Source organism: Siniperca chuatsi, linkage group LG17 (assembly GCF_020085105.1).
Source record: "Siniperca chuatsi isolate FFG_IHB_CAS linkage group LG17, ASM2008510v1, whole genome shotgun sequence".
Lineage (NCBI taxonomy): Eukaryota > Metazoa > Chordata > Actinopteri > Centrarchiformes > Sinipercidae > Siniperca > Siniperca chuatsi.
The window spans coordinates 23928447-23951274 of NC_058058.1; the positions used below are offsets into that span (position 1 = coordinate 23928447).

The 22828-nt window shown below is 40.4% G+C and overlaps 1 protein-coding gene across 7 annotated transcripts in view; it reads right to left on the reverse strand.

Annotated features, from left to right (window-relative positions):
• Nucleotides 1-22828, reverse strand: part of ptprua (protein tyrosine phosphatase receptor type Ua) — a 191012-nt gene that overhangs the window by 25249 nt on the left and 142935 nt on the right. For 3 of the 7 annotated variants that reach the window (XM_044171542.1, XM_044171545.1, XM_044171548.1), the window contains exons 13-20: nucleotides 22129-22165; nucleotides 13523-13661; nucleotides 11054-11083; nucleotides 10445-10605; nucleotides 9918-10105; nucleotides 4924-4996; nucleotides 3049-3125; nucleotides 27-44 (exon numbers count right to left, since the gene is read on the reverse strand). In XM_044171542.1, the coding sequence (XP_044027477.1) occupies nucleotides 27-44; nucleotides 3049-3125; nucleotides 4924-4996; nucleotides 9918-10105; nucleotides 10445-10605; nucleotides 11054-11083; nucleotides 13523-13661; nucleotides 22129-22165 (723 nt within the window). The remainder of the gene's footprint in view (nucleotides 1-26; nucleotides 45-3048; nucleotides 3126-4923; nucleotides 4997-9917; nucleotides 10106-10444; nucleotides 10606-11053; nucleotides 11084-13522; nucleotides 13662-22128; nucleotides 22166-22828) is intronic. The other 4 variants (XM_044171543.1, XM_044171546.1, XM_044171544.1 and 1 more) reach the window with 3 other exon arrangements.

Genomic DNA, 22828 nt, shown 5'->3' on the forward strand with positions numbered 1-22828 from the left:
AAAGAGAAGAGAAGCAAGGTACTTACTTCCCTGTTTATCCGAATCTAAGAGATGCCAAAAGGTTGAAAACAAGGAGGGGGGGCGGAAAACAGAGAGAGAGAAAGAAGGAAAGTAGGGGAGGAAACAAGAGCTAGTTATTGTGATTAAAGACCAGGAAAAGAGGGTAATGAAATGGTTAGAGAGCAGCTTGCCTTGAGGACCTGCGGAGAGAATAATGTTCAAAAGCCTGAAATTCCTATGTTTCTCGCAAAAGGCCAACTCTTATTTTAAGTAACCACAGTCTTTCTTCTTGTATAAATTTCCTCTTAAGCCACTCACCTTTAGCATGTTATGTCTTCATTTAGATAGTTCAAAGTAAAGAGGCAGAGAGGGAGAAAAGACTGCTGTGGCAGGTTTTGATCTGAGGCCAGTGATTACGCAAAGTTGGTGTTAATAACACAGATGACACTTCAGTAAGTTCTGTAATAAAAGAGGGCACGATAGGGATAATGCCTATAATAGCCATTTAATACATTCTATGAGTTGCTCAAGGTGAACGTTTTCTTCAAAAGTTGCAGTGTGTTCTGCAGCAGTTGACCAACCCAGTATCCCTAGGAACTACATCCATATTTGATGATTCTAATTTATTAAGAAGATTTTAAAGATCCTGTCCACTCTGAATAATGATTTATGTCATGTGCCCACGTTCAGCGCCATTGTAGGAAGTAGTGTAGCGAGGCGAAAAAAGTAAGGGTATACGTTCAATCATATATATATATATATATATATATATATATATATATATATATATATATATATATATATATATATATATATATATATATATATATATATATATATATATTGTATATATATATATATATATATATATAATATTTAACATTTGTCTTTTTATTAACCATAACCACAATCTTTCCCTAACCTTAACCATACCGTATTTGCAATGCATATTTTAGAAGGCAAAAAATTCCAAAAATGTTGAACGTAACCAGTGGTTTTGCATGTCTAATAACTGTCTAATATTGACATTCTTGTTTGGCAATAAGGTTGAGTTGACAGTTAACTAACTCACTTAAAGAAAGATTCCGGTTCATACAACTCAGGTTTTATTTTCTTGGTTTTGGCTGTCATTTCTATCAGTTATGATAACATTGTACTCAGATCTGGGAAAACGTCTACATTGCTAAAAAAATTCAGGCGAAGGGTTGTAAACAAGCCAGCAGTTTATCCAGATTATCTAAACCACTTTATCTGGATGTAAAACCAAAAATGAGCCCACCTAAAATATTGATAATAAACCCTCCATGTAAAAAAATAACGCTTGCGCACAAGGTCAAAGCTGATGCAGGAAGGAAGTAGGTCTGTAAACTGTCATGGATATTTACAACAGGCAGGTTTGGTAAAAAGTTTATTGTTCACCTTTGTTTTCTCTGCCAACCTGGCAGTGTGTTAGAAATCTCAGAAAAGTCTCTCTTCTCGTCACATCTGACTTTTTAGCAACATTCAGAGAGCTCAGAAATGAACTTGCTGAGTACAATGTTATTATTACCTATGGGAAAGATAGCCAAAACTACTAAAAGAAGTAGTTGAAAGTTGTATGAAGTAAGTTGTAAGTTGAAACCAGAATTGTTTTTCAAGGGTACTTTAGGGTGACATGGGCAAATAAACTGGGTTATCCTACCTTACCCAGATGATACACAGACACAGACAAAGATACAAGCCAACGCAGAATTTATCTGTCATTCAAAGAAATTAAGTTTTTTGATTTGTCTGCTCCGCCATGGCAACCATTACTTCCCATGCTCATTCCCATTTTATCTTATTCCCCAAAAAATTCTGCTGCTTCCAACGCAAGTGTGACAGGCATCCTTTCCTGAGCACCAGAGCAAGCAGAGACTACATGACAGTGGGAGTAACAGTGAACGCAGAATCTTTCAAGAACTGAGTGTGGATAGTGTCACTTTAGTGTTACATCTGTCAGCAATAGACGGCAACAAAAGGAACATCTAAAGATTTGACACAAAAATGTCACCTACCCAAAAATTATGTAAACCGGCGTGTGAATGAGAGGAGAAGGCGGTGGAACTTTTCAGTTTAACCTTTGAAAAAAGCAATGTTCCATTTCTTCCAACTTTGGCATCTTCCATGAATTATCTGGAATCATTTCGCTGCAGTGTTGTGAGCCAGGGGTCTTGGCATGACATGCAGGCGGTGCTGTAGACAGCACAGTTAATGACACAAAGGCCCTTGGAGCGTTCGTCCTAATGGAGCCCTCACGGAGCACTAAAGGGGATAATGTGGCCACCCACAGCACTGCGAGCTTTGACGTTCCGCTTTAACCGGTGCCACCCACATACGCTGAGTCAGGCATCCACTACTGATCTGGCCCCTTCTGTCCACTTTTCATTGCCTTTTGTTTAACAAAACAACAGCAGAAACAAAGTACGTAATACAGCACACCCTGCAATGACTGCTTCAGTAGGTAGGGCCAAAAGACGGAGGCAAGACTGTTGAGAGCATTTCACAGTCACCCTCAAGTTGCCCTTCCATTATGAGTGAGCAGCAGAGCTCACACTCTGGCCTGTCCTTCAGATAGTGTTGGTCCATCTAATGCAAAGCTGCTTAGATAGGATCTTGCAGGAGCACATACTACTGCTGGGACTGGAGAGGCGCCCAGAGATACTCACTCGAGCCGAACTGTATGAGAGATGAAAATATCTGGAAGTAGATGAAAGGATCAGCTGAGTTATATTGGGTCCACTTGCAGTGCAATGTTGCCTTACAAAAGCATTTGGTTGAGTCATGAGGCCCGGTGCTCTGAGCTTATGGGCTGTTGTAGGATCTCTAGAGTTGCTTTGATAAAATCTCGCCTCAAAGCCTGCATGTACTAGCGTGCATAGATATAATGCTATGTTGTGGGTGTAGTCATTAAACGACAGAGAGCTCACACAACCTCGGACAGTATGTGGATATCAACCACATGGGGTCCACGGAGATGAAGGAGTAGGAGGCAAGGGAGGAGGGAAGACAAGACTGAAGGTGACTTACGTCTATGTAGTTAGCATTGACATAATCGGAGCTGGGGTCTGCAAGCAGAGAGTGGAGCTTGACTCGATGGCGATCATCTGAAATGCACAAAAAAGGATTTTGGGTTCACTGATTATGTAAAAGACCCATCTACTGTATCAGTCAATATATTGGCTTTTTTTAATACAAAGCAGATCTGAGGTTGTCTGTCAACAAATTCAAATGAAATGGAGGTTAGGATGTGGTGAGAGAGATAAAACATGCAACAATGGTCCATGACGGGAATCGAACCAGGGACGTTGTGGTTGTATGGTAAGCGTCCTAACAACTTGGCCAGTAGATGCACCGCTCTAATTTCCTCATCAATTAAAGGATAATTCAAGTTTATTAGAACAGTTTTGATCATCATTTCTATCTATAACAATTACATTGTCCTCACCAAAATAATTGCAAATAGAGATGCACTGATCCAACTTTTTCTCTCCTGATACCGACTCCTGCTAAACTGGTTATACCGAGTGCTGATCTGATACTGCTGCTCTCTTCTTCCTAGTTTTATAATCTGTATACCTCACTACCTGGAACTCATCGGAATCATTTTTATGTAGGTAACATGAGGACTGGGGTTGCTGTAGTGCTAGAAACTGAGTCATTGGCCTGCAGTGACTGAATGAATGCAACTGAATTTTAGAAGGACATTGATGAGGAAACCGTGGCTGATACCAGTTCCGCTTAATAAGGTCAGCATTGTCAAAACTGATTTATACCGACCTGTGTTATTGTATCAGTGCATTTACCGACATTTCAGGTGAGCTCACTTTAGGTTTCACCTCCAAGTAAAGTGATTTAGAAAACCTGGCAAAACTATTAGCTATTAGCTAACTATTGCTTGTGTTCCCAGATCGCTAGGCCAATAGAAAGGATTGCCAAAGCTATGAAAACAGGTGTTAATAATACAGAATGATCCTTTAAGGGGCAGTTTGCAAAAGTGCCCCCAGCTGTATGATCTGCTCAACTGACTTTTAAAATGTGAGATTACAGAAAAAGTTAGAAGACAGAAAGTTGTCTCCTTAACATTGCTGCCACACAGCCCCCCACCAGCGACTGGCTTACACACACAGCTGGTTACTCTGCTGAGCGGCAGGCCGTTCCACCTCCGTTCAGTCCTCTCCTGCTCCCTGTAGTCACCTATACTTTAATACAGCCAAATTCACCATATAGGTGTTCTCATTTACATATTTATGTGTTTTTGTTGTCAGACAACTGAATGCGTATGAAACAGTGATTAAATCGCGGCTCATAAACACTACATGTTAACCAGCAGTCGGTCCCGAGCTGCTGAGCTGCAGTGATAAAATCATTGTTTTATAATCGCTACGTCGTCTGACAAAATCAGCATAAATCCAGGTTAATGACGATGTTGGCATTTCAAATGAATGATCACAGAGAATTTTAGAGCCGACAGAAAGTTCTTTTTAACTTTACTGGCACACAGCCCCCGACCCTCACTGGGCTGGCTTACATCATCGTTTCACAAAAGATCTGTTTACCCCGTACACACTGTAACACCAAGCAAACATTTTAACATTTACAAACTCTGAAGGGCCGTTTTGGAAATCGACGCTAACATTTTGAATTAATCAAACCTTAATTACATTATAACATGAGTAGTTCTAGAATGAACAACTATTCAACTGGGAGTAAAAATAATTATTGGGTGGCTTTGGCAGACTCGTAAGACACGGCAGTAGTGTCATTAAATGGTAATCCACTTTACAGTGTATGTATAAAAAGCTATTAATGTTAAGGTGTGCTGTAACCTACAGTAAAATTGAGACTGAAACAGAGCCAAGTAATAACAGCATCAGTTCTTTCTTGTAACCCCAAAGTACTTACGGCTAAGCAAGCTATCGTGCCTTCCTTTGGTCTTGTCCTTCTTTTTCGTGACGTCCCAGCCATCAAAAAAACTCTGCAAAGTAAAGTTAGAGATCACAAGTTTTAAAAAAAAACAAGATATTACAAAAACAGGGCCGATGTGTCTTTGATGCATCTCGAAACTCTGAACGGAAATTACTTTGCTAATGCAAGAGTTATCCTAAGGTTGTCTGAGTAGCTTCACTATAATAGCATCTTGCCAAGTCATCAACAGACATCTGCTACAACATAGCGGGGAGCGACTGAGGCTGAGAGATGAAACGCAGCACTGAGAGATGGCTGCGGCCTTGAGAAGGAGGTGGTGGCCTGTGTCATTCTCATTCTAGACACAGTGTGAAGCTTGCTGCTTGAAGAAGCCATTGCTCTATAATACCTCAGTGTTAAACTGCAAAATTTACGACAGCTGTTTATGACACCCATCTACTAAATCTGCTGGTGCGACGAGATGAGTCACTGAATCTAAATCAATACTATAAGTGAAGGAAGAGCAGGAGGGAAAAACAAACAAATATGAGTGTGGATAGGCCTGGCTTGAGTTGTGTCATATTCTGTTGAATTTTAAGTCACAGCCTGATCTCCTTGCTGTATCGGTAATCACATCTAGGTTCTCGTACAGAGGCACGCTGTCTCTCATCTGCAGCCGACCAATCCCCCCCGGGCAAGGGGGGCCCAAATTGGGACCACCTGAGACCCCGGCCGAGCCGCACAAAGCAAGCTGATCAGGGGATTACATCTGCTACTGGATCCTGTACAGGTAATGTCTGATCTAATCCTGTTAAACAAACCTGCCTTTGTCCAGCACTCAGTAGTTTTGGAACCTCAACAACATTCTGTTCACCGTCATAAAGCTTTACTTTATTTATTTCTTCTCTATTAGCTCATCGGCTCAATTCAACATGCTCAACATTTAAATTGATTTGGTTTCAAATTTCAAAGTATTTCTCTGTAACACTTGTCCATCATGTATAAATTCTCACAGCTGATCAGATTGTGACAAAATGCAGGGGAAGAAATCCTCATACTAGAACCGATTTTAGCTTATATCACATATATGTATTAATATCATGTATGTGTTGGCTGATAACATGTGAGAAATTGCAGCACAGAAATTTGTCTTAGCCAAGATTTGTCTGAGGTCATTCAGAAACAGTGTCGCCATTACATAGTTTGTCTACTAGAGGGCACAAGTCTATTTTTCTGTAAAATATTCCCCTCAGTAAATATCTTGTGTATTATTATTATTAATATCTATCTCTCACAGTTCTTTAAAGCTGCAGTAATCGACTTTTTTTAGCCACTTGGGGGCAGCAGAACAAGCATATAACATCATATAAAGTTGTCATGGCTAATGTGTTAGCAAACATTTGGGATCCCCTTGAAAATGAGATTAGCATTAGCATTCATTTGATCTTATAGATATTTCACTATGTTCACCAGCTAGTCACTAACTTTTTCTGTCTGCTGTTTGGTGCTGAGCAGGTAGTGTAACAATGAGCTAATAAAGGCTAAAAGGCTCTGGAGAGGATCTGCAGAGTCAGGTGATAATTTTGGGTCTGTGGGTCTCTCACTACCAGTGACACCTTTCACATTAAACAGTCATTTGAACAACTGTTAATCCAAAACATATTGATTAGTGCAGCTGTAATGACCAAATTTAAGGGTTCCTTATCAAAATGTCTGTTGAAAAACAAACTTTGGCAGAAATAAGCTGTCAGATCTTTTAAATGATCAAACTCGATATTGTTACTGGCCTCAAAAATCCAATATCGGTTGGGCTCTGCATCATATCACTGTGTTGTAGTGTTGAGGGGGCGCTACAGTTCCAGGTGAAAACAAAATGACATAGCTTTACCCATAGAAGGCTGCATCAGTCACGGAGGGTGGCATGATGTCTGTCACTGTGTTTATTCACTGGCTCTGGTTCCAGATGTTGGCTTCCGAGCACAACACATACAGTACCCTACCAACACCGAGGGCGTGACTCATTCACAACCCCCCACAATGCCTTGCAACATGTCTGATCAATGGCAGCAGCACGACCCTGTGGGAAATAAGGGTTATGAAGTCTGACAGCAGTGTGCACGCTGATCCCCTTCATCTTGTTTATTTCTCCAGGCGATGGGGAGCCAGACTGAGGAGTGAAAAAGCGACCCATATATTGATTTTGGAGGGGGGAAATTTGTTGGCCCCTCAGGGATTTTAATGAATCGAAAAAGTGCATCTGGCTTCCTGCAGGTGGATGTGCAAAAAAGACTTATCCCCACTGGTGGATGTAGAGGACTTCATATTAAAGTAAAAACAAAGTAACTTTGAAAAGCATAATTAGTCCACAGAGCACCACAAAGTTCAGTATGTCTGCATCATCTCTGTAATGCAGATGAAGTAAAACAGCATTTTACTGCTTGATCATGAATATTAAACCCTTCATTTAAGCCTTTTCAAAGTAGACAGTAGTTGTCTGCAGTAATACACCGTCAGGCTCTGTACGCTAACTGCACCTAAAAAAATATCAGGAATTTCTAAATTATTCCATCTGTCCATATTGTTTTCACTCCTTTTTCTTTCCCAGCTGGGTGGTCTAGGTGTTAAAGAAAGCATCCTGTAAATAAAATCTCACAGGTTTGAGCCGCTTAGCTGTCATGTGTCTGACTACACTATTGTAATGTAAAGTTACAAGATAACAGAGAGATAAAAGATCACAATGTACAGTGGGGCAAACCAAAAAGACTCCAAAGTGGTTTGAGGCACTAGATGCCGCTTTGGGGCATCAACCATTTTGAGCCAGCTTATGTTCAGTGAACCTTTGTTGGCGTATACATACGTCTCTCACGTTCATGTCAACACGAAAGAAAGTATCAGTGTCACTATTTCTCTTATGGTCTGTCTCACAACTGCTTACTTCACTCGCCTACCAGACAGCATATAAAAATGATGAAGTCATTGCAGCCATTTTAACAGAGGCTCTGAAATGTCCGCTTTTGAAAACACAATGGAAACCCGAGGAAGAAGGTTACGGGTTGTCAAGTTGCAATGAAAAAGGGCTACAGGTGGACACCTAAACATAACATTCATACATGATCTTTGAACATCTCATTCCAAACTGTGCTGCTATAACAGCTTCCACTCTTCTGGTTTCAGACTGTCCACCAGATGTTGGAATCTCACCACTCCCATTCAGCCACAAGAGCAGGTTCAACACTGATGGTGGATGATATGGCCTGGCTCGCAGGCGGCCTTCCAGTTCATCCCAAAGGTGCTGGATGGGGTTGAGATCTGCAGCCTGTTGCACCAACTGAACGCAAGTTTGACTGTAAGTTTGAGTATGAAGTAAATGCCAACTGCTACGTTGCAAACTAGTAATTTTCACATTAAACTTGCTGCTTTGTTCAGTTGTTAATCTGTACTTGATGTACTTAATTAATGCTACAACTGTAATCAAAACATTGTCCCAGAGATGACGTCTCAGCCGGTGCATCATTCAGGGAAAGCTACTGCTAACTACTGACAGAAATTAAGACTGTTCAACTAAAAAGTAGTAATGTATGTGAACATGTGAACTAGCCAACATCTGATACAACAGTAAGTGCCTTCCAAAACCATTTCAAACACTGCTGAAAAATACATCTGTTTTATGACGTGACAACGCTAAAGTTAAAGGAAATATTCTTACACCTATTTTCCTTTTCAAACAGAAAATACAACCGTACACCTTCTGAATTCACGTTTCTGTCTTTCACCGAACTATTACATCGTAAAACACACTTCATTCAAACTCAAACAGAAACAAAATAAAACTCACCACTCACTCACCAAAACGGTCTTGGTTAGTCTTTAAACTGTTCCAACAATCACCAACTCCGGTTTGGTTGAAATAAATCCTTAATTCACCACATTAAATGGGAAAAATATTCTGGCTCTACAGGCTGTCGCTGCCTCTCTGATGCTGCCCCCTATTTTTTGAATTCAACAGGTGGAGAATAGTCTCAATTCATACATATTGCCCCTTTAAGGTTAGGTAACGATAATGGTCATGGTTTAAAAAGCCAATGTTGACTCGCAGATGGAAACGAACACAAAATGGGTTTGTCTCTCTATAACATCACCTGACTTGCTCCTTTGCTCCCGATGGACGAGAGTCATAATTCCCACGGCTGCTTGAGGGCTTTGCCACTTGAAATGACTGATCTTGACGTTTTTCTTGGGAGGACAGTCTCTATTTTTATTTTTCCATGTTATAGGACAACTCCCACACTACTTTCAAAGTAAGCTATGTTTGAACTTACACATGCGGTAGTTAGTGCAAAAGCCTGCAGGACTCTGTGCAGGCCGAACTGAGAAAAACATTTCTTTTTTGACCTGGCTTTGTGAATGGGGGCATTGTCATGTTGAAACAGGACAGGGCCTTACCCAAACTGTAGTCACAAAGTTGGAAGCACAATATCATTATATGTTTCCCTTAACTGGAACTCAGGGGGGGCTAGCCCAAATCATGAAAAACAGCCTGAGACCAAAAGTACACCTAAGTACTACACTCAGTAGGCGATTTGTTAATTCTTAACAGGGGGGATGGCCCAATGGGAGCGAGGTATACACACAGGGAGAGTAGAGATGAGTCAGAGAAATAATTTCACATGGTGTGCTCTGAAAAGAGAAAAGTAGACAGCGGAAACAGAGCTTTTAATCAAAAATAGACAGACTGTTACATGTTCAATCTTCCCACAGGCAGGTCAAAACCAGTAGGCCTACGTCTCATATGTTCTGAGACCGTGGTGATTTTTAAAAGCGGCAATGTGAAGCACCACTACGAGACAAAGCACAGAGCATCTTTTGAGCAGGTTAACAAGGGGGGCGGATTTTGGTCATTTTGCTAACAAGGGCGATGGCCTCCCCCCTCATATGACCTACTGACTGCACTACAGTGTATCTTTCTTTCTCCTCCCTTTCTCCTTTCTTACCTCATATTCTTGTTTGAAGCCGTATCCCTCAGCTGTCTTCATCTGGTTGATGTGCTGGAGGAGGTCAGCCACCCTTACAGCAGGGTGGAGCTGACCCGTGTGATAAGGCGAGCTCTTCCTCCGACAGTGACGGTGGGGTGAACCTCCCAATAAGCTGCTGGACTCGTTGACGGAGCTACGCTGCTCATCTGGGAACATGAACACATACCATTTAAGGCATACCACTGACATTATGTACTCTGCGACACCGTTCTTTTTTATTAATGTAAACGCGGCTGAAAAGTCTAGGAGGCGGCTCGAGGAAAAAAATCAGCGTTTCTGCAGAGACGTGAGGGCTGACTGGCACTGCAGAATATTCAAACAGACAAGAGACTCGTAGGAGATTTCTCTATTGAGAGCACCTTATGGTCTGGCAGAACAGATTGGATACATGCTCAGAAGTAAACATGGCTGAAGGTCAGGAAGGAGGGAGCTTCATCTCTCTAGACGCTTTCTCAAGAGTACCCATATGTTCCTCGCTGTCTTACTTCGAGTGTTGCAGCCGTGGGCATCCATGAAAGAGTGGGCCATCCTCTCATCCTGCTGGAGAGTGCTCTGCTCTGTCATGCTGCAGTCTAAAGAGCTCAGCTTCCGACTCTTCTCCTGCCTGTAGGACATGGCTGCCTTGTTTATGGCCACCTTCTTCCTACTGTAGAGATGCAGAGAGAGGCGGAAGGATAGAGAGAGAGGGGGGCAGGGAGTAATAATAGACGGAGGACAGCAGAGAAGGGGCAGAATGAGAGAAAGACAGGCAAAGAGATAAGGAAGACAGGAAAGGAGGGCGGGTGAGGAGATGAGAAATTGGACTGAGGGGGAAATATAAGGGCTACGAGATTGAAACTGGACGAAGGGGAAAGTGCGATTTGGTGATAGCAAGAGAGTGTTGGGGTGGCAGTGGGGTTGTGGTGAAGGAGGTGGGGTGAAAGTAAAAGGAGGAGGAGGAGGAGGAGGAGGAAGGAAGGGGGGTCTATACTGGAGGATGGGGTGAAGATAGCAATGCTGATTTCCACTCTAATAATCCTGGGGCTACCAAGGGCAAGCAAGGGGAAGATGGCATCAGGGTGTCAGGTTGGAAGATGGAGAAAGGAGTAACTTACGGGTAGTAAGGGTAAGAATAGAAGTCCCTTCTGATTAGCATGAAGGAGGAGGAAAGGAGAGAGACAGAGAGTGAGGAGAAAAAAAAGAGAGGTGACTATGGTTTATCAAGATGGGCATCAGAAAGATAAATGAAGATGCTCGGTGTGTTGGAATGTTCCAAGCAAGCAATCATGAAGCAGGATCAAAGCAAAAAGAATGAAGAAAGGGCCTGCTGCACACCAAAACTCAGCTCTGGACCAATGACAATTTTCATGTTTAACATTTTCTCAGGTTCATCTCAGATTATATCTGTATTAATGCTGCTGAATTTAGGATGTTAATGTCATTTCTTAACCTCTTCCTGCAGTAACAGTTTTGGGCCCACTTCCACCTGATTTTACATACCTCCATTTAATGCTGAATAACTTCTCATGTAAACCTCACAGATGATGGTTACTGGCTTTAATTGAAGAAGACACTTGTACCGTTAAATGTACAAACATAAATTATTGAAAATATAGGACTGTGAATACACTTTCTTTTGTTTCTTTTTTTTAACTAAAAACACATTTGAAGTTGTTGGGTTTTTTTTTTTAGATGAACCTACTTAAATATGAATGATAAAACTCTTACAATTTCACATTTACAGGTTCCTACACTTCTTGTCCACAAGTGTAGCAAATTTCAGGCTGATAAGCATTTACAAGGTAATTAGTGAGCAGTGAACCTGGGCCTCCTTTTGTGTACTGAACCTCTCCAAAATCTCTAAAATGTGCTTTTCAGTATTTCAAGAAATAATATTGTTTTTTTTAAACAGATAATCTCTTTGGAGCTAATGACAAACATATTATCGATCTAACAACCACAAAAATACAGAATTTAGTAGAGAAAATGGAGGGGTGGATATGTATGTGTCCTTTCCAAAATGTATCCAAACCTCTTCAAACAGTAATATGAAGCAGTATTGTCCATGTGTAGCATATGACTTTGTTTGTTTGGGTGACCTTAGAACTCTTTACTACTTTGTGTTACACGTTGTGTTTTGAAATGTATTGTTGTATATGTATATGTGGTAGCTTCCTTACTATAGAATTCTAATTTTCTTTCCATGGTTCACATTGGATTACACGTGCATTTTTGGATCCAAACGAATCCAGGATTTTCAAGCATAGAAACAGGTAACGCTTTTTTATTGTTATATGTTTATAGTATTATAGACCGGGTGTTGGATCATAAACTCTGACTGTGAAAGAACCAAAAAGGATCACTTGTAAATCACTTTATTTATTTACTAATTTGGGTCCTCAGGCCTTCATCAGTAAAATTCTAATTCATCAATTGAATTTGACATGAATTCCATGAATTTTACCTGATGGTCTGAGCACCAAAAAATCATAAATAAAATGAGTACAAGGGATCCACAGTGTGCAGGATTTTATGGTCCCTTTATGGCACAGATCACATTAAATACATTACACATGAAATGTACTTTGCGTGGCAATGACTGAAATGCAAGGGCCCTCAAGGTGGCTTCTGTGTTTTTACCTTTGGTTTGGTTTGGTTTACCGACAACATCCTAATATATTTATAAAATATACACATTATCTTAGGGAATACTATGTAGCAGCCATTGTTTAGCATTTGCCTTAAAGGTAGGAGGATTCGACTCCTCCCTAATTAAAGGAAACCATATTTACATATACAGTCTAACTTTGTACATGCAGAGTGACAATGTCTTGTGGCTAAATATAAACACGTCTGCTCCTGTTGCCCCCATGTGGCTGTCTAGCTCATATTGTGCCTGTGAGATTGGCCCACTGAATCTTATCAGTCACTGCCTTCTTCCAGACATCCCATTCATTCTCCCTCTATTCTCTGTGAGAAAATTCCTCGGGGCGGAGAAGTTCCTCTCAAAAAGAAAAAAAAAAAAAAAGAAGAAAAAACAACCTTCCTAACCAATTACTAGCCCATCCACTGGCACCTCACAGCTGCTCGCCTCATGTAATTGAGTGGGCAATGGAATAACATGCCCCTTGATGAAATATTTCACACTCAGATGAGTGTTCCACCATTGCCCAGCGAGCGAAGGAAGAATACACTGCAGGTGCGATGGACGACAGAGGTAATTTGCAGGTGGAAAGCAGCCAACGATTCCGGTGCGAGCAGGCTGCATTTGAATGTGCTCAGCCAACACGCAGACCTTGAAATTAAAAGATGAGATGAAACACAAAAGCTTGGCTGAGGTAGCAGTGGGAGAGTTTAGGATTAATGCTCTACCATTCCACTAACTCTGGTTGTAATTCACTCTCTTTGCCAAATGCTTTCCTCAATAGACCTTAGCAGCCAAGTGGGATACAGACAAATTTACTCCTTTGGATAGGCTACACGGGAACAGTAAGACTAAAGACTGTAAATCTTTGACTCTGAAAAGTTCTAACCCATCTCACATCAACTGGCCAGCAGACGCAAACATTTTCACCGCCACTCACCCCTTCTTGACGATGATGACGATGGCCCCGAGAAGCAGAATGAGGACCACCAGACCACCGGCGCAGGCCCCAAGGATCAGTCCCATATCTTCGGCATGCTGGGATACCTCCAGAGCCCGCTTAGAGTCCTTACAGGCAGCTGCACAGCATGACAGAGAGGTCTTACAAAGACAGCCACTGGGAATGGTTACTCAGTTCTAATTGCAAAAACAAGATGCTACATGTAGTGGTTTGATGCCAATAAATCACTGTCACATTCATTTTAGCATAATTACCATAAACAAACAAAACTATTGCCAAGAAAATTGGCAGCCTCTGCTGGTCTCAATACTGTAGGTCTGCTTTGGTGGAAAATCTGCTGGATTTCTTAACTGATTTATGGCACAAAACAAGAAAAGTGTGCTGTTCGTTTACCACCGACAGAGGCATAAGAGGTGAGTTCATCCAAATGGGGAAAGAAACATATTTTCTCACCTACCACTAGTGGAGGTTCCTATGTAGCTATGCAAATTGTTTTGGTTTTATTTGCCAAGGTTTTAAAACAAATGCATATATTAATAAAGACAATATCTGATTGAAACAACCTTAATACAATATTATGATGGTTCAGCAGTGCACTGCAATGTTCATTTATTCAAATCTGCTCAGTTATTTCTGTACTATCATTGTGAACCGTTTATAGCTGAAGATAATTGCTTTGGTGGTTTCATTCTGCATTGTGTTGGCTAATGTCCTGCTCTTGTCTTTTGCATAAAGTAGCTGTTGCTTACCACTCTCGCGTGTGGGCCTACATGATGTAAATTAAGAATATTGTGGGTACTATTCGTGTTGTAATCACTGTGTTGTGAATCACGTATTTACTCACTTCTAGCCATGCAGATCCTACTAAAGGGAAGTGAGTAAATAGGTTTGGTTTTTTTTTTGTGCAATTTAAGTGACACAAGTCACAGTTTCGGGGGGAGAAAGTGATGATTAGAAATTCTACGGCTGTTAGTTACTCTATAGTAAAAGTACATTGAGACTTTCACACACTTATGAATCATCATCATTTTGTGTCATCACTGGCAGGTGTAGTCTCGCATGATTGTAATTTTCACATCTATTTACTGCGATGCATTGTATTGCGGGATTGTTAGCAGATAGTAAGATTTTCATTTCTTAACCTCTTCTAAGATGTCTTTTTTTTTGGTGGGAATTCTTGTGGGCATTATATAGGGCATACATTTCACACTTTTGGACCCAGCCCAAATGTTGTGTTTTTAACCTGTTGTATGGGTACCTGAGATTGCACCCTGTTCTAATACTTAAATTACCAGGAAACAGTCTCACTCACATAGAGGTGGGCTTCCTTGTTGTCCAGATTATCATACATTGAACTGCCTGGTGATAATATCTTCATAAAACTGTTACGTTTCAAAGACTGCAGTCTAATTTATATAATACGCTATCAGTTATGGATACAAACAGGTTGGCAGTGTTGCAGATCCTGATGGAGTCTCCTACAGTAATCCTGGCATGGTCATTGTAGGGCACTGACAGGATAATATTCTGTGGTGTTACATCCACCAGGCCGATTGAGAGTGAGGTGTGTTAGAGGTCATCACGGATCCAGCTGGAGCTTTAACAGCAGAGCGTTTCCAGCTAAAGTAGTGAGCAAGCTAGTGTATTGCCATGCAAAAGCTGTGCTGAAATAATCGCTAGAGGCTGCAATGGAATAAAGAGCTCACTAGACAGTATCAGAGCGGACTTGAACACTATTTCAGTGCACTGATATCAGCAACGTGAGCGTCTACAAAGGGGAGCTAAACATGTTTGGCTTGGGTGAGACGACGCTCTGGTTATCTTACCGAACTGATGCATGCTCTCATTCAGGCAGCTATTTCCCTCCTCCCCATATGTCACAGTCTCAGTGCATTTCTGTCTGCATTGCCATCTCAGCTAGCCAAGAGCATGAAATCTCCCTCTCTATAAATCTCCTGGGCTCCCTGTTGTGTTTTATCCAAAGGTGAAAAATTGCTATTAAGTACAAATGAATTGAAGGAATATTGTTACACTTCTGGCAGCATGCTCTTCATTAACAAGCCATCTCACTGATGAGAAAACAAATAAGGCGGGGAATAAAACAAAATGCAGAGAGATAGTCATTTAAGGGTCTCGGCCTGTCTCTGTGAGTTTGGAAGGACAACTGAATTAGACAACATCTCTGTATTTTAACAAAGCAATGATGCTTCACGGGGGAGTTATTGCTTTTTGTCTGTGACTGAAAAGAGGAAAAAAAAGGCTTTACAGTGAGGCAGAATGCTGAGTTTGGCTTGATAAGCTATGAATTGGTGGGGCCTATAGCTCCTGGCAGACAATACAGCCTGACAGACTTGTCATAATCACACAAATCATTCTGGGTGAGTCATTCTGCGTTTAGGGACATATTTAGAAATTGGCTATCATGGTAAATTTCACCACAAAATCTAGCAGTGGTCATACAGGGAAATCCACAGGGATAGGAGAGGTAAAAGATAATGGAATGCATGTGTCATCATAATTTGTCATTTCCTTGTATTGGTCTGCAATTTATCAGGCAAGACACATTATATTATTTTGGTCAAAGAGGAAAGAGGACACAGACTGTAAATCATCAAAAAGATCTGGGCAGCACAAACAAATACAGGCTGAATTTACTGTATTATATTGCTTCACTTAGGTAAATTCAGTGTAGAGTACATTTACTCAGCACTTATTCCATTAGTGCAACAACACAGTCAAGTCACACTCACCACTCTCCTGCTACGAGTTTTTAAAGGAAACACTGTTCTCTTCACTAAATTATTCCAGTTGCTTCTACTTTTCCGTTTTTTGGATCAGTGTTAAGGTACTGTCAATAAAACTTCCTCCTTCATAATTTCTTATGTATTAGTCTAAAAGAAGACGTAAACACACATATAACATAAATAAACTCAAATAAAAGCCATCCAGCAGGAACAAATAAGGGCCAGTCCCTAATACAGGCCTTGCAGGGGGCTGGAATTACCTGTACTATAAAGGCTCATGTAGGTAAATGCAGTATAATGTACATTTTCGCAGCACTTATTCCATAAGTACAAAAACAGAGTGATGTCACACTCTGCTGCACCAAGTTTCTCTTTTTAAGAGAAACACAGTTCTCACTCTTTAATTCCAATCGCTTCTACTTCTGCCATTGTTTTGATCTGTATTAAGGCTTTGTCAACAAAATTCAACATTTTATATTTTACATTACATTTCCTTGCACTGGTCTGCAATTTAGCAGTCAAGACACATCATATTATTCGTGTCATAAACATATATGTACTGGGATTCTCAAATAAAAGCTTGTATTCAAACAATGTACAGAACAAATAAATAAAAGCATGTCCTCATTAAAGATGGGTAAAAGTGGAATTACCAGTAATACAACGCCAGCTGTAGTTAACGCAATGTACATTTCCACAAGACTAATGCCAAATGTCTACTAACTGTCTGCAATTAACTACGTCTACTTTTCAGTTTTTTTGATCAGCGTTTGCTAATATCAATGACACCCAACATTTCTTACAAATGTTTCACTTAAAAGCCTACCAGGAAAGGGAGGAGTTATGCCTTCTGGGCTGCTAGAAAGCTTTTAATGTTTCACTGGCAGTACCTTAACAGTAGAACAAACTGTAATCAATTAGTGAACAAAAACAGTATTTATGTTAAAAACATAAACTCAGAGCAGCAGAATGGTGATTATGGCATAAGCATGTTAGACTGATGAAATTAGTGCTGTGGAAATGTACATTATGATAGGTAAAATATGGAGGAGAAAACAACATCAACAGAAAATGTAAAGGTGAACAGGTGAATAGCCTGTTTGTTTATTTGTTTAATGAAACCATAGTGCAAGAACCACTAGGTGTCTTATATTCAGGTGTTACTAAATATATTGTACTCTTTACTCCATTTGTCTGACAGCTTTAGTTACTTTACAGATTACAAGTGTTCATACTCTTCCTGGCCAGTGAAAACCATGTATCTCCAAATGTGGTGATTTTGAATGTTTGTGATAAACTGAAGGATGTAGTGTTCTTTTATGGGATGAGAAAATTATCTTACTTCTTAAGCTAAATAAACAATTTAATCCCCCCTTGGATTAGCTGGAAAACGCATCGTCACAAAGCTGAAAACAGGCTGTTTTTCTGAGCCCGTGAAAAGTTGACTTTTTAGAGATATGGACTTCTCACAGGACAGTGATGCTACAAACATATGATGATCTTATAGAATATGATACATTGCTGTCGATATAACTACCCAACAGTATATTAAGTAGTTAAAATTGGCTCAACCTTAAACATCTACAGCAGTAAAATGCAACATACACATTAATGCAGCAGTAGTAATAATCCAGAAACATCATATATAATAGTAAATCACTGACAGGAACCATTTTACTGCACAATGAGTACTATGAGCTAAACTTCAGAAGATGATAAAAGCATGAGGATTTGATCTGTGTCTGTCAGCTACATTAAATCAGCAGTAGTCTACTGTTTTCAGTGTAAATGCTTGTTTATTATTCATTGTTTGACCATTTTAATTAAGTTTAAATAATCTTAATAACTAAACTGTGTTGACTGCCTGTTTACCCCACAATAAGTGTTACCAGTTTTGTGATGTTGGATGAGACATTTGGCATTTTTAATAGTCAGTTATTATGTAGGCCTATTCTGAAGGCCACGTGTTAGATTCTGTCATGTACTGTATAGTGACTTCATGGAAACAGATTAAGCTCAATCCAGGACAGAAGATTCTAAATGTCTTTCGGTCCAGTACTAGGCTAAGGCCTAATTTATGTCTGTGAAATTGACAATGTGTCTATGCAAGAGGAGTTACAATGTGCATTAAAAGCAGTTATGATCAATTCCATTTGAGCAATGAATCAAAACAAGTCCCTCTCTGATTTGTTTGTGGTGATTGGATATTTGATTCAGATTTTGTATTCATAATTTACACTTTTAAATAATATGATCATAAAATAATACTACTACAATTCTATGCTCTTATGTTTTAGGGTAGTTAGACAGAAAGTAGTATTTGGGTGGAATAAACCTGTAAAACTAAAATACGAGGACACTTGCAGTCATCCAATTCTCTAGGTGGTGCTGCTGCGAAAAACTAGGGTCCTAGAAATGCGGTCCTGGGGCTGCAGTCCTGAAACTGCAGCCTCTGCTACTGCAGGAACATAATATTGCCGTCCGGGCCATTTAAGTTTTTTACTATTTGAAACACAATTATCTAATATAAGCCGGTTTCTGGGTCTCTCTACAGTTGAGTTAAATGAAGTATAAATATTTGAGAATTTACAGTTTGATGCCATTCCATTCAGCTGTCAAAATTTTCAAATGCTGCAAAAGCTAAATGTGAATTTGATGCTGTTCTACTGGCTGAGCTGACATGACTAAAACCCTCCTCTTGTAGCAGAATGGTGAATATTTCAAGGCGATTTGGTTTGTAATGAACATGTTCTTCAGTGTCAGCTAATGTTGGCCATATTTCTTCTGACAACAAAAAAAACAAACAAACAAACAAAAGGACCAGGGTGGCAAAGAGAAAAAAAGCTCTCGCCCACCACTGCGATGGCTTTGCCAGGCGCTCCGGTGAACACAGCTGGCAGCATCTGTGTGTGGGAAGCTGGTGAGAGGAAATGAAAAGCAGCCAAGAACGGTCTTAACAGGACCTCTGTGCCTCCTCGGAGGGAACTGGAGTAAGATCAGCATACCTGGCCTGCCTGCCACAGTCGTATATATACACACCTACAGTAAAAAATGCCTGCAACCCACTTCCTCCACTTACGTGACACACCGGCAGACAATAGCTCTCTCTGATGTCATCGCACTTCAGATAAGAAAGAGTTCAGGGAGAGGAATCCAATTTAACTGCCACCTTTCTCAAGTGTGCAACAAACTTCAGACATAATTCAGTAGGGAGGAAGAGGGGAACAACTCCATTTCACCCTCTGTCTCTCTCCCTCTCCCCCTATTGTTTGAACTGAGAGCCTTCTATCTGCGACTGTCTCTCAAGCAAACACTCCTGGCCGCTTCCTCTCTCAGGGAGAAAAAAGGATACGTTGCTGCATTCTGGATTTCAAAGCCATCAGAGCCCAAGAGGGGTTTGCCACAGAGTAGGAACACAGATGCATGTTTGCTTTCACCTTTCCTTCTGTGTCTCTGTTGAGGGGATACTGGCACGGGGGCTTCCTTCCTGCAGCACCCAAAACAACACTGAGTCCGTGTCAAATCCCCTAAAGGCAGCCTGAACCAGCATAACGTTCGAAGTCTCTGACATGCACCCTGTACCACATATTTGAAACCACTGGAAACACAAAAAGATCCTACAGTGTTTATGATCACCCAGAGAATCACAATTTCACTTATTCTAAATTATGTAAGCCAGGAAACGACACCTTCTGTCTCACCCTCTGCTACTGCGACTGTCGTAGCATTTTCAGAATTCCAGCTTTTTATAACCTGCTTCTTATTTTCATACCCTCATTACAATAGAGAATGATAATGTTTTATTTAGCAGCTTAATTGAGACATGGGGATTACACAGACACAGTTTTACAAAGAAGTTCATGGGGCAACCACATGAGCAGACAGATGTCAAACAAGTCCCCAATGTAACCTTATTATCTTAACAAGTTATTATGATCATTATGATCCATGATAATCTTCCAACCCACCGCAGCCCAGCATGTGCGCACACCACCAGCAAATACAACAAGATGTATTGAAAACACAAAGTTGCTCTGCAAAATGTAACACAAATCTTGCACTTTCGGCTGTGGTCAGATGATAACTGTAAAGTTCAAATTCATTTTTACCTCAGAATAAGTGGTTTAGAGAAAAGGGACTTGTTAAAAATTGCTAATATATTTGGCCCAGGACCCCAGTTTTAAGGCTGTCACTAAGAACCCTGCAATCCCATATCTCAACAATGAAGCTGATGAGTGAAATATTAATATTTATCAACCTTTAAAGTTACAATCCTTGATTGATTTGGCAATGCATTAACATAGCTGGATACGGCCCCACCACTCAGCCTTGCTGTTAATTGGTCTTAATGGCCACTTGTGGTACAGCAACAAAAAATCCCCTGCGGTCCAAAACGCATTTTCCCTATAGACCACCATTAGAAAAGAGACGTCTATAAAACAGGACACCTCCAACTAGAAACAAGGTAAACCATGACTCTTTGTATTATACATTTTTAAACCATGAAGGTTTTATATTTGCAAAACTTTCCCAGAGCGTCAGGGCCCAAGTCAGTGAGTCAGGCAGGATTGCGTGGGCTTATGAACTCAGTGACTGGGCGCCGTCTTGGAATTCCGGCATTCAAGTCTTACAATACATCCATGATCAGTTAACAGCGCACCCAAACAGACCTTGGGCTTTAATAAAGACGACTAAAGGAAAACAGTCAACAGTGTTGTCCAACACACTAATAATGAACTCATGATTGAATGTGTTACACCTCCAGCATGTGCACGCACCGTTAACAGTAAATCCTGCGTGGGAAGGGAAAGCAAGAATTCAAATGCACTAAATAGCTATTGTTGAAAACTGCCTTCCATAATAGTATCAGAAATGGGGTTTAACAAATTCTTTCTTACGTCACCTCTGGGCTAGCTCGCCACTGTTCCACTAGTTTCTGTAACTCAATTTGTCATTCAGCATTTCTTTCATCGGCCTTTCTGAACAAATTAAGCTTGTTCCCGGGATAACTATCCATATTCTAAGATATACTGGTATCCACTACAGCACTTGCTATTTGAAGTTTAAAACTTTGTGATCTTAACAGAGTTAAATAATAAATAATTTGCTAGCATACAAAAAAACTCCAGCATGATGATGTTGTACATAGGTCACCGTAACTTGGTTGCATTAGCATTTCCATGATATCCACCAACACTCTCCTCTAAATTCATTTCCCCAAATTTTTTGCTGTGATCTCTCCAGGCAAAAACATCTAAACTGTTCGGTCCTCTCTGCCCCGCTGTTACTGCAGCCATGCCAATCCAACGTTTAACTCGCAATGATGTAGGGCTTCTGGGAAATGGCCACTAAAAACAGAAATATTACATAAACAACAGTAATGGATTTTTTATTTTATTTACTATTGCTTTCTGAACAAATTCAATGAACTGCACAACATACTATTGAGTAAAACTATGTTTCAGGGCTGAATGTTTAGTTATTTGCGTTATTACAAATGTCAGTGTGAATTTGATTGAGGTTTTCTTACTTCTGGAACAGAATTCACTTTGGCTCTCTATAACTTTAACTTCCTCTGATATCTGCAATTGCCGTAAAGCTGAGGCTCCACCTTCACTAAAAGAATAGCATAGTCATCTTGTGCTGTAAACCACCTCGCTGTGCTGTAAAGCAATACAGCAATCCAGTTAGATAGCTTACGATGTAAATGGCACAGAGAGAGGCCAGAGGATAGCCTTCAGGGTAGCCATGTTTAAGGCATACTAAATCATAACTAATGTGATAAAGACTTAAAATGTTACATGAAACACCTTCAAAGTTGAAAAGGAAAGCAAGTGTTACCTTTGTGAGCAATCCGAATGCAGTTTATTCTGGTCTCCTGTGAGTAAAAGAAATTTAGAGTTAATTCATTTGGCTTGGTACCATGAAGACACAATGATTTGCAGGAAATAACTACCTCGGCGCTAACTACCTTAAGTTAATTATTAATTAAATCTGTCAAAATCCACAACCTTGTCTTAAACTTGCAACACAGGCGGCCGTGTGTGTCAAAGTCACCCGGACCTTTGCTGTGCCGAGGAAATAATTGATATTTCCGAGCGAATGACACCTCCATGTGATATGAGAGACCTATGCTCCCCTTCACCATGTGAGGTCCCTCACCCGGGTCCACTGATTGGCTCCGCCCCAAAACAGCCACCTCTATCCCGGAGATAGAGGGGCATGTTACCAAATTAAGATTTAAGGAAGTTAAATCAGCCTTTATGGGCAATTATGCTAATCTTTGCTCTGAGATTGGAGTCAAAAACCTTTCACCTAAAACGTTTGCCAAATTACCTTTTTTAATTGGAAATCTGTTTCAAGTGGATTCTCATCTCCTCTCATCTCTAACAGTGACAGATAAGTCATATTTACTCCCACCCAGGGGTTATTAAAGCAGCAGCAGGTAGTATGCCAAGTGTCATCCTGTCCTCTGTCAAGGTGGGCTTTTGGCCTTTTGGAACAGAAACACCAGTTCTAGTCAAAGTAGCAATTTAATGTA